The 11981-nt window shown below is 42.3% G+C and overlaps 1 protein-coding gene across 3 annotated transcripts; it reads left to right on the top strand.

The window, feature by feature from the left end:
• Positions 1-2: 2 nt before the first annotated feature.
• On the top strand, positions 3-11955 carry LOC115175505 (phosphatidylserine synthase 1). 3 transcript variants are annotated; one of them, XR_003872048.1, is made up of 13 exons: positions 3-502; positions 804-895; positions 1246-1290; positions 1376-1500; positions 6259-6417; positions 6711-6862; positions 8252-8393; positions 8720-8832; positions 9056-9121; positions 9605-9704; positions 9924-10004; positions 10109-10190; positions 11029-11109. XR_003872048.1 is itself a non-coding variant. In XM_029734779.1 (13 exons), exons 1-13 carry the CDS (start codon positions 324-326, stop codon positions 11118-11120), a joined length of 1383 nt encoding a protein of 460 aa, XP_029590639.1. In that variant the 5' UTR covers positions 6-323; the 3' UTR covers positions 11121-11955. The 3 variants fall into 3 exon arrangements, 2 of the variants coding, with proteins under 2 accessions (XP_029590639.1, XP_029590638.1); XM_029734779.1 differs by having other exon boundaries at positions 6-502; positions 8750-8832; positions 10124-10190; positions 11029-11955; XM_029734778.1 differs by having other exon boundaries at positions 8-502; positions 10124-10190; positions 11029-11955.
• Positions 11956-11981: the final 26 nt, after the last annotated feature.

The following is an 11981-nucleotide window of genomic DNA, read 5'->3' as shown; positions in this document are numbered from 1 at the left end:
TCAAACTAAAACAACCTATGAGGGACCGATAAAAAAAACTCCGTCTTTCATCGGGAATTTCTAATGTTACAGATTATAAAATATAAAACTCTTTCCGAAGAAAAATGGCAGTGAATGAATTGGGAGTGGTGGTATTGGAATGTGCAGTCCCACTACACCCCTATATTTTGTTGAGTTGGTTGCGCCGTTGTCTGGTTTGCTCAGTACTCTCTCTGACCCGTGTCGTTCCCAGTACTCGTCCATGTACTTATTGGAAGACAAACCTGTCCTGTCTGGAAGTGCTGACAGATACTTAAAAAAAAAGAAACTCCTTAACCCTCGCCATGGCACCTGTTTTGGGGTCCCGGACATTAAGCAAGGATTATGTGAATTACATGTTACACTTTCGGATGATTAACGAGCAACAGGTGGAGGACATCAGCATCGACGTTTTCTACAAGCCTCACACTCTCACTCTCCTGACGTTCACTGTAGCTAGTTTGATTTACTTCGTATTTTCCAGGTAACCTAATGACAGTAGAGAGTAGACGACTCATTGGACCAGCAAGTAGACGTAGTGGTTGTGATAACTTGGCCTATTAATCTAACCCATGTGTAAACTCAATTGTATAATTGAACTACGTACGTTTAGACACTAATGTTCCTTATTGTAATAAATACAAAAATCAAGCAAACTTTTTTTTAAATGTCACATTTTCGGTTTACTGTATCATAGTAAACCTCACTTCATCCTCTGAGAATAATGTACATATTGCATATCTCAGCCAATAATTTTTTATGTTAAACCCTGCTCTCTCTGCCAGGGAGGATACAGATGCTGACAACAACCTTCGAGTGGGTCTCCTGTTGGTTGTCTCCTTCTTCCTCATCATCAGTGTCCTGGCCTTCCCCAATGGTACTCACTCAGTCATTGCCTTGTACTTGACAATAGCCCAGCCCTGCACCTGGTAGAAAACGTGTGTCTGCATGGGGTGGGTGGGAGGAATGTTGTTCTAGTGTAGATCATTGGTCACATAATAGATGTAAAGGTCTTTTGAGTTTTTCCAAGATTCAAAACTAGTCTTCAGCATGGCCTTTTGCAGCTTGACATGGTTTTGATTGTACGATAATGGGATACCCACTGTTTGCAGTATATGCTACGTTAACTTTTGAAGTGCAGTGTATGTGGGTTTTGGTAGAGCCACTCTTATAATGGTAGATGCATGTATAAGTGTGTAAATGCAGTATTTAATTTAACCACTTCAGGTCCATTCACCCGACCACATCCTGCGATTTGGCGCATGGTATTTGGTGAGTATAAGTCATCATCAGGGGAACTCCTCTATGGAACCATGTTCATGGAACTCCGCTCTGATTGGTTCCTTCCTGTTGTCAGGTATGAGTGTTCTGTACTTCCTGTTCCTGGTCATCCTCCTCTTCCTGAACTGGGCTCAGGTAAAGAGACTAATGTACTGGGTGGACCCCAACCTACGCTATGCTACCCGTGAGGCTGATATCATGGTGAGTGATTTTTATCTCAATATGTTACTGTATTCATTCACCGCATGCCGAACACCATATTTGGTGCGTGTAGTTGCCCCTAGACGCTGATCTTGGGTCAGTTCAGCATTTTTCCAACTAATGTGTCAGGTTATGATTGGGGGAGGGGCAGCTGTTCCTAGATCTGTACTTTGGGGAAACTTAACCCTGGAGCTTATATTCAAGATGATCCATGACTCCCCCTCCATTCCCTCTAGCATTTATCCTATTACATCCATCCTTTAGTTTAAATCCATGCCATGTTTTCACAATGAAAAGGTAGGCTAAATTCTGATGAAGTGATCATGGTTTAGGTTTGGAAAGCTCTCCAATCCAGAGGGTAATGTAATCCAATGACATTTGTGGGAGATAGATGCGCAACTTTAGTTTTTAGAAGTGGGGGACACGTATGTATGTATGTATGTATGTATGTATGTATGTATGTATGTATGTATGTATGTATGTATGTACACACACACACTATTGATCAAAAATTTGGGGTCATTTGAAATGTCCTTTTGAAAGAAAAGCAACATTTTTGTCCATTAAAATAATATCAAATTGATCAGAAATACAGTGTAGACATTGTTAATGTTGTAAATGACTATTGTAGCTGGAAACGGCTGATTTGTTATGGAGTATCTACATAGACACAAAGCACAGCTCCAAACTATGCAATAACTATTTAGGGAAGAAGCAGTCAGCTGGTATTCTGTCTATAATGGAGTGGCCAGCACAGTCACCGAATGTCAACCCTATTGAGCTGTTGTGGGAGGAGCTTGACCGTATGGTACATAAGAAGTGACCATCAAGCCAATCCAGCCAATATATTCATTTTGCAACTCATTTCATGTATGTTTTCATGGAAAACAAGGACATTTCTAAGTGACCCCAAACCTTTGAACGGTAGTGTGTGTGTATGTCACTTAGAAATGTCCTTGTTTTGTTTGTTTGTATGTATGTATGTATGTATGTGTATGTGTATGTGTATGTGTATATGTGTAGTGAAGACATGAAAACTACGAAATAACACATAGGGAATCATGTGGTAACCAAAAAAGTGTTAAACAAATTAAAATATTTTTTATATTTGAGATTCTTCAAAGTAGCCACCTTTTGCCTTGATGACAGCTTTGCACACTCTTGGCATTCTCTCATTCATTTTCATGAGGTAGTCACCTGGAATGGATTTCAATTAACATGTGTGCCTAAAGTTAATTTGTGGATTTACTTTCTTTCTTAATGCATTTGAGCCAATCAGTTGTGTTGTGACAAGGTAGGGGTGGTATACAGAAGATAGCCCTATTTGGTAAAAGACCAAGTCCATATTATTGCAAGAACAGCTCAAATAAGCAAAGATAAACGACAGTCCATCATTACTTTAAGACATGAAGGTCAGTCAATGTGGAACATTTTCAAGAACTTTGAAAGTTTCTTCAAGTACAGTCAAAAAAAACATCAAGCGCTATGATGAAACTGTCTCTCATGAGGACCGCCACAGGAAAGGAAGACCCAGAATTACCTCTGCTGCAGAGAATAAGTTCATTAGAGTTACCAGGCTCAGAAATTGCAGCCCAAATAAATGCTTCACAGTGTAAGACACATCTGAACATCAACTGAATCAGGCCTTCATGGTCGAATTGCTACACTACTAAAGGACACCAATAAGAAGAGGAGACTGGGTTGGGCCAAGAAACACAAACAATGGACATTGGACCGGTGGAAATCTGTCCTTTGGTCTGATGAGTCTAAATGTGAGATTTTTGGTTCCAACCGCTGTCTTTGTGATACGCAGAGCAGGTGAACGGATGATCTCCACATGTGTGGTTTCCACCGTGAAGCATGGAGGAGGAGGTGTCATTGTGTGGGGGTTCTTTGCTGGTGACATTGTCAGTGATTTATTTAGAATTCAAGGCACACTTAACCAGCATGGCTACCACAGCATTCTGCAGTGATATCCCATCTGATTTGCGCTTAGTGGGACTAACATTTGTTTTTCAACAGGACAATGACCCAAACACACCTCCAGGCTGTGTTAGGGCTATTTGACCAAGAAAGAGAGTGATGGTGCTGCATCAGATGACCTGGCCTCCACAATCACCCGACCTCAACCCAATTGAGATGGTTTGGGATGAGTTGGACCGCAGAGTGAAGAAAAAGCAGCCAACAAGTGCTCAGCAAATGTGGGAACTCATTCAAGACTTTGGGGAAAGCATTCCAGGTGAAGCTGGTGGAGAGAATGCCAAGACTGTGCAAAGCTGTCAAGGCAAAAGATTGCTACTTTGAATAATCTAAAATCTATTTGGATTTGTTTAACACTTTTGGTTTCTACGTGATTCCATATGTTATTTCATAGGTTTGATGTCTTCATTATTATTATTCTACAATGTAGAAAATAGTAAAAATAAAGAAAAACCCTTGAATGAGTAGGTGTCCAAACCTTTGACTTGTACTATATAAACTAAAAATATTAAAAAATCCTCTCGCTGTCAAATGTGTTTATTTTCAGCAAACTTAACGTGTAAATATTGGTATGAACATAACAAGATTCAACAACTGAGACAAAAACTGAACAAGTTCCACAGACATGTGACTAACAGAAATTGAATAATGTGGCCCTCAACAAAGGAGGGGTCAAAAGTAACAGTCAGTATCTGGTGTTGCCACCAGCTGCATTAAGTACTGCAGTGCATCTCCTCATGGACTGCACCAGATTTGCCAGTTCTTGCTGTGAGATGTTACCCCACTCTTCCACCAAGGCACCTGCAAGTTCCCAGACATTTCTGGGGGTAATGGCCCTAGCCTTCACCCTCCGATCCAACAGGTCCCAGACGTGCTCAATGGGATTGAGATCCAGGCTCTTCGCTGGCAATGGCAGAACACTGACATTCCTGTCTTGCAGGAAATCACACACAGAACGAGCAGTATGGCTGGTGGCATTGTCATGCTGGAGGGTCATGTCAGGATGAGTCTGCAGGAAGGGTACCACATGAGGGAGGAGGATGTCTTCCCTGTAACGCACAGTGTTGAGATCGCCTGCAATGACAACAAGCTCAGTCCGATGACGCTGTGGCACACCGCCGCAGACCATGACGGACCCTCAACCTCCAAATCGATCCCGCCCCAGAGTACAGGCCTCGGTGTAACGCTCATTCCTTCAACGATAAACGCGAATCCGAGCATCATCCCTGGTGAGACACAACCGCGACTTGTCAGTGAAGAGTACTTTTTGCCTGTCCTGTCTGGTCCAGCGACGGAGGGTTTGTGCCCATTGACGACGTTGTTGCCGGTGATATCTGGTGAGGACCTGCCTTACAACAGGCCTACAAGCCCTCAATCCAGCCTCTCTCAGCCTATTGTGGACAGTCTGAGCACTGATGGAGAGGTTGTGCGTTCCTGGTGTAACTCGGGCAGTTGCCATCCTGTACCTGTCCCGCAGGTGTGATGTTCGGATGTACTGATCCTGTGCAGGTGTTGTTACACGTGGTCTGCCAATGCGAGGACGATCAGCTGTCCGTCCTGTCTCCCTGTAGCGCTTTCTTATGTGTCTCACAGTACGGACATTGCAAATTTTAGCCATGGCCACATCTGCAGTCCTCATGCCTCCTTGCAGCATGCCTAAGGCACATTGTCGCAGATGAGCAGGGACCTTGGGCATCTTTCTTTTGGTGTTTTTCAGAGTCAGTAGAAAGGCCTCTTTAGTGTCCTAAGTTTTCATAGCTGTGACCTTAATTGCCTACCGTCTGTAAGCTGTTAGTGTCTTAACATGTTCATTAATTCTTTATGGTTCATTGAACAAGCATGGGAAACAGTGTTTAAACCCTTAACAATGAAGATCTGTGAAGTTATTTGGATTTTTACAAATTATCTTTGGTTGACTGGGTCCTGAAAAAGGGATGTTTCTTTTTTTGCTGAGTTTATATATAGATCTAGATATCTATTTATTATTTATCCATTTGGATAAACTCTCCAAACAGCCTACCCAAACGCTCGGAGGCATCCGCATGGTACAAAATCGCACCGTTTCCTTGTTTTTGTATCACATTCCAATGATAAAATAAGTGAGTTTGGGCAAACTGAAAGTATGCATTTTAGAAATAGTTTTCACATACAAACTTTTTATGTCTGAACTCAGAATCAAATAGGCTTCCCAAAAATAACATAGTCGCTGTGGTAGAACATTTATATTGATTGGTGAATTTCTGCATTTATCAAGGTCCCATCAGGTAGCCCGATTTCAGATGTGTCCATGTAAACAGGATTAATAGGGAAATCGTTCTTCTTGCAAAGCATGTAAACGTTTTAATCAAATTATATTAGAGTATTCACAATAAGCGTATTATTGTGTTCATGTAAACGTATCCATTGTCTCATGAGGCCTTCCTCCCAAATCTTGACTCAACTATATGTGAGCGAAACCTAGATGTCAGAGTCTAGAATCACTTAGAGCGTTGGGCCAGTAACCGAAAGGTTGCCAGAGCGAATCCCCGAGCTGACATGGTAAAGCTCTGTCGTTCTGCCCATGAGCAAGGCTGTTAACCCACTGTTCCCTGTGGATTTTGATTTAAGGCAGCCTCCCCCACCTCTCTGATTCAGAGGGGTTAAATGCAGAAGACACATTTCAGTTCAAGGCATTGTTGTACAACTGACTAGGTATCCCCCTTTCCTTTCCCACCACTGTATTATGTCTTATATGCTTTTTCTGTCTTCATGTCTTACCTGGCCTTTCTTCTCCTGCAGGTGTATGCAGTGAACTGCCACGTGATAACCTGGGAGCGGATCCTGAGCCACTTCGACATCTTTGTGTTTGGGAATTTTGCGGGCTGGGCCATGAAGGCCCTGCTCATCCGCAGCTACGGCGTCTGCTGGACCATCAGCATCACCAGGGAGCTCACTGAGGTAAATAAAAGTGCATCCCAAATGGCACCCTATTCCCTTTACAGTGCACAAATTTTGACCAGAGCCATATGGACCCTCAAAAGTGGTGCACTATTTAGGGAATATGGTGCCTTTTGGGACACACATCTTTGAAGTGCTGCTCAATTTCTAACAACGGATCACTTTTAGGTTTCAGTCCATATGTTGACTCTGATTTATTCTATTGGATGTGCTCATTTAAGTCAAATGTCAGCTCCTCATTCACCTCGCTTTCTGTCTGTCTGTCTCGCTCTCTTTCTGTCTCACTCTCTCAGCTGTTCTTCATGCACCTGCTGCCTAACTTTTCTGAGTGCTGGTGGGACCAGGTGATCCTGGACTTCCTGCTTTGTAATGGAGGGGGCATCTGGCTGGGCATGACTGTGTGTCGCTTCCTGGAGATGCACACCTACCAATGGGCCAGCATCAAGTGAGTTATCCTTCTATTGGATTCCTCCCTTTTCCTGTAGTCTCATGACAGATGGCACAATACAGTTAAACTACATTATTTTATTGAATTTCTGCCTGCTCTGATTAATTGAATGTGTGCTTTCTCATTTACACTGAGTGTACAAAACATTAGGAACACCTTAATATTGAGTTGCCCCCTTTAAACCCTCAGAACAGCCTCAATTAGTCGGGGCAAGGACTCTACTAGGTGTCAAAAGCATTCCAAAGGGATGCTAGCCAATGTGGACTCCAATGCTTCCCACAGGTGTCAGGTTGGCTGGATGTCAATAGGGTGGTGGACCATTCATGATACACACAGGAAACTGTTATGGTGGTTAATTTCTTTACTATCAAATGAGGAGAGACAAACGTATCACACAAGTCAGAGTTATACTTCAACTAAATCTGTATTCACTTATTAATAAGGAAGCAGGTCAATACAACACACACATATAAAGTGAACTGATTCAGTGCTCTATGATGGCTGGTCGATGAATCACCCTCAGATGATTCGTTCAGAGCCCCGAGACAAAAGTACAAAGGTCTTTTATAGCTAAGATGAACCCCCTTCAGTCTACATGAAGAACAACAGATGTATGGAATGGGTAACAAGGTTAAGTTTTGTATGAAAGATACTTATAATTCACAGCAGACACTATCTGCGGTTAAAAACAGTTATCTTTGTGTAGAGACCAAGGTCTGGCCTTGGGGTCATCTCTCCCTGGTACCCTATAGAACAGAAACATTAACTCATGCTCTGGAATGCGGTACCCGAAAGATATCGTAAATCTCCTGTCAGTGTTATCTCCCAGAGGCCCACTTTCAGTTTACCCAGACACAATAAGAACCCTCTATGCTGTTGAATAAAACAACCATTTGATGGAATAAAAGTATTATAACAATCTTGTAATTACCACCATACTGTTGAGCGTGAAAAATCCAGCAGCGTTGCAGTTCTTGACACACTCAAATCAGTGTGCCTGGCACCTACTACCATACCCCGTTCAAAGGTACTTAAATATTTTGTCTTGTCCATTCACCCTCTGAATGGCACACATACACAATCCATATCGCAAATGTCTCAAGGCTTAAAAATCCTTTAACCTGTTTCCTCCCCTTCGTCTACACTGATTTGAAATGGATTTAACAAGTGACATCAATAAGGGATCATAGCTTTCGCCTGGATTCACCTGGTCAGTCTATGTAATGGAAAGGCATGCTTTGTACACTCAGCGTACGTATGTAATTCTCTTTATGCCTGTATCTGTGTGTTTAACATGTCTAACTGTGTCTAAACACCCATCAGTGGTACTTCCCAGCGTGTAGGTGTACCTCTGGTTGTATATCTGTATCTATGATGTGTCTTCAGAGACATCCATACGACCACAGGGAAGCTGAAACGAGTTCTGCTCCAGTTCACCCCAGCCAGCTGGACCTACATACGCTGGTTAGACCCCAAGTCCTCCTTCCAGAGGTTGGCTGGGATCTACCTCTTTATGATCCTCTGGCAGGTGACCTCTGACCTGGAAATGATACATAGTATCTAGTGTCAGGGTTAGAAGTCAGAATCCATTTATGTCATTACTCTGTGAATATTGACTGAAGTCATTTGCGATTGAACACTGTTGGGAAACAAATGGAGTTGAACAATTTTTATTTGTATTTAAAAAATATAATTTGCAACAGTTGATATGTTTTCTATGATCTTGTCTTATTGACGGTGCTGAAGATTATGGGGTAGATGTTATGGTATCTAAGCTATGTGTTCAGTGATGATTTTAATATACATGTTGCTGGACTACTTTACTTCCTGTCTGTCCTCCTTTCCTCTAAACAGCTGACTGAGTTGAACACTTTCTTCCTGAAGCACATCTTCGTGTTCCAGGCGTTTCACACACTCAGCTGGTGCCGGATCCTCCTCCTCGGAATCATCACAGCCCCTACTGTACGGTAGGGACCCCTCCAACATGCCACTCCACACGTGCTCTACATTATTGAGGCACAAGGGGGTTTTGACAGACACGTGCAGTCTCTTCTCATATAGATGGAATTGAGTTGAAATAAGTTTTGAACTATTTCTGTAAACCTTTCTGTTTATCGTAATGATTTGACAGTCGTTTTTGTCATGGCTGTAGATAAACTGTATCTTATGTTCGTCTTCCTGTTCTTTCAGACAGTATTATGCGTATCTGACAGACACACAGTGCAAAAGAGTGGGAACACAATGTTGGATGTTTGGGTGAGTCTCGTCTGGATCCTCTAGTGGCCATTTCTAAAGTTGCGACCACGTCATTGACAAACGTCTCAGAAGTGCTGTGAATGGGAAATTAGGTCACGTACAGATTTATTCAAAATATTGTAAAGATGCTGACCTCATCTCAGTCCTAAGCTTGTGATTGCCCTGACTAGGCTCTGGTAACCATGGTGACCAGACTTGCTCTCTCTCACTATTAAATAGAAAACAATGAGGGCCTTATATGCCCCTGGCTTCACTCCTTCAATATCATAAGCGCAGCAAAAGTCTATGTACCCTCTGCAGTCTGGTGACTAGAATTAATGAGGAAATGTATTTGTTTTCTGTGACTGTGCATTTTAACATAGTGCCATTAACAAAAAAAACATATTTTGCAATAGGTAATGCTTGTTGTAAAATGCAATTATTGTTAGAGGTGAATGTTTGGTGGTGAGTGTCTGTTAACAACGGTCTCCATCTAACCCACAGGGCCATAGCCTTCCTGGAGGCCCTAGCGTGCATCAAGTTTGGTCAGGATGTGTTCTCCAAAACACAAGCCCGGTCTGTGTTCCAGTGGGTTCTGTGTGTGGTAAGAGCCGTGTCTCTCTCGCTCTCTGTGTGTGTGTGCACGAACATGTGTTTACTTTAAACAATTCTCCCTGCTCCAATTCTTGTATCGCAAGTGTCCATAACAATGATGTGCAATTTAGGCTGTGTAATACCATTGGTATGCTCTGACATGTGACTGCTATGTGGGAGATGAGTGCTCTCATAGTGGTGTCAGTGCTCTCTACCTTTCTCTCTGTAGGCCTTCATCACACTTCTCTGTCTGTATGGGATGGTGCGGTATGAGCAGAAGTATGAGCAGAAGTATGAGCCTGAGTTAAAGGTAAGCCCACAGTCAACTGTTGCACAGAAAAACTATGTTGGCCATAAGTCTTTGTCCAGTTTAGTATTTTTAATTGTTATTTTTGCTTCTGACTGACTATCAAGAACCCTCTCCTTTAGAGCGTCTCTGAGCGTGAGGATGGTAACCTAATAGACTTGTGTGGTTACATCCCTGATGACATCACAGGTAAGCATCAGAGTCAAGTGGAATGTATTTTTATATATGAAGCATAATCAAATCAAATGTATTTATATAGCCCTTCTTACATCAGCTGATATCTCAAAGTGCTGTACAGAAGCCCAGCCTAAAACACTAAACAGCAAGCAATGCAGGTGTAGAAGCACGGTGGCTAGGAAAAACTCCCTAGAAAGGCCAAAACCTAGGAAGAAATCTAGAGGAACCAGGCTATGAGGGGTGGCCAGTCCTCTTCTGGCTGTGCCGAATGGAGATTATAACAGAACATGGCCAAGATGTTCAAATGTTCATAAATGACCAGCATGGTCAATAATAATAATCACAGTATTTGTCGAGGGTGCAACAAGTCTGCACCTCAAGAGTAAATGTCAGTTGGCTTTCATAGCCGATCATTGAGAGTATCTCTACCGCTCCTGCTGTCTCTAGAGAGTTGAAAACAGCAGGTCTGGGACAGGTAGCACGTCTGGTGAACAGGTCAGGGTTCCATAGCCGCAGGCAGAACAGTTGAAACTGGAGCAGCAGCACGGCCAGGTGGACTGGGGACAGCAAGGAGGAGTCATGCCAGGTAGTCCTGAGGCATGGTCCTAGGGTTCAGTTCCTCCGAGAGAGAATTAGAGAGAGCATACTTAAATTCACACAGGACACCGTATAAGACAGGAGAAATACTCCAGATATAACAGACTGACCCTAGCCCCCCGACACATAAACTACTGCAGCATAAATACTGGAGGCTGAGACAGGAGGGGTCAGGAGACACTGTGGCCCCATCCAATGAATCATATTTGTTGATGTTCATCAAGGAGCCTATTTCCTGTTTGTCCTCTTGTAGGTGAGAGAGACTCTTGGAATAACTCAGCCAGCTCATCTAAACGAAGGAGAGGCTCTGGGAGAACCAAAGCTGTCAATGGACACGATGATTAAAAGCAAAGAGAGCCGATGAAGGGACTACATCCCTACTGCACCCAACAACTCTGTGGGGAGATGGAAGGAGGAGAATTTGGGAGAGGAGGTTCAAGAGGTGGGGATATTACATTGGTTAAATAGGTGGTTGAACAAGGAGAAAGTAAATGAAGCGTAAACTGAATGGGAAAGGCTGAGCAGAGAGCTTTACTACATTTACCTTTTAAACATTTAGCAGACACTCTTATCCAGAGCGACTTACTACACTTTGGTGACCACTCCCACTTTACTGTGTGAGTGAGATCAAGAACTGTTCAACAAAAGTTGCATTTACCTTTTGATGAGGAGGCACTAACTTTTGAGTTTACACTTTTCACATAATTTACTGTACACCAAGGGGTACCGAATGCAATTTTTAATTTCCCCCTCACTTTTTGTGTTCAAATGATGACTAAGTATTACAGGATGGGTTTCATTTAACTAACAATGAAAAATGTAATAATCTTTAGGTTAAGCCTGAATTGTTGAGATTGAGAGTTTGATTCAGAATTTGAGTAAATTATTTTTTTCACTCAATAAGTTTTAAAGTTGTATATTGAAAGTCAGAATTCACATTTTTTCTATCAGGATTTGTAGAAATAATTCCAGGCCTTAAATGTTTAGAATGTAATGGTGACCTATTTTGTTCAGGTGAGTGTGTGTGAATGGTAATGTGATTAACCTTTGATTTTATACAAGCATTAAGAGTGCATATGTTTTTATATGAATGATGTGAACCGCACACTGTTGCAAGATAATGTATATGACTATGGCTTTCTAATAAATAATTAAAACAGGACACAGTCAATATTTAAAACATGAGTGTTTTTTGGTCCTTTGTGT

This window comes from Salmo trutta, chromosome 36 (assembly GCF_901001165.1).
Source record: "Salmo trutta chromosome 36, fSalTru1.1, whole genome shotgun sequence".
Lineage (NCBI taxonomy): Eukaryota > Metazoa > Chordata > Actinopteri > Salmoniformes > Salmonidae > Salmo > Salmo trutta.
The sequence above is the reverse complement of the archived record's forward strand: the minus strand, read 5'-3'. Positions and strand labels throughout refer to the sequence as shown.

Excerpts from the sequence above, each read along its gene's own strand:
- LOC115175505 (XM_029734778.1), top strand. The coding sequence starts at position 324 with ATGGCACCTGTTTTGGGGTCCCGGACATTAAGCAAGGATTATGTGAAT. Across the intron at positions 1,501-6,258 it reads CCCGTGAGGCTGATATCATG|GTGTATGCAGTGAACTGCCA; the intron begins GTGAGTGATTTT and ends CTTCTCCTGCAG. Across the intron at positions 10,005-10,123 it reads AGTATGAGCCTGAGTTAAAG|AGCGTCTCTGAGCGTGAGGA; the intron begins GTAAGCCCACAG and ends CCTCTCCTTTAG.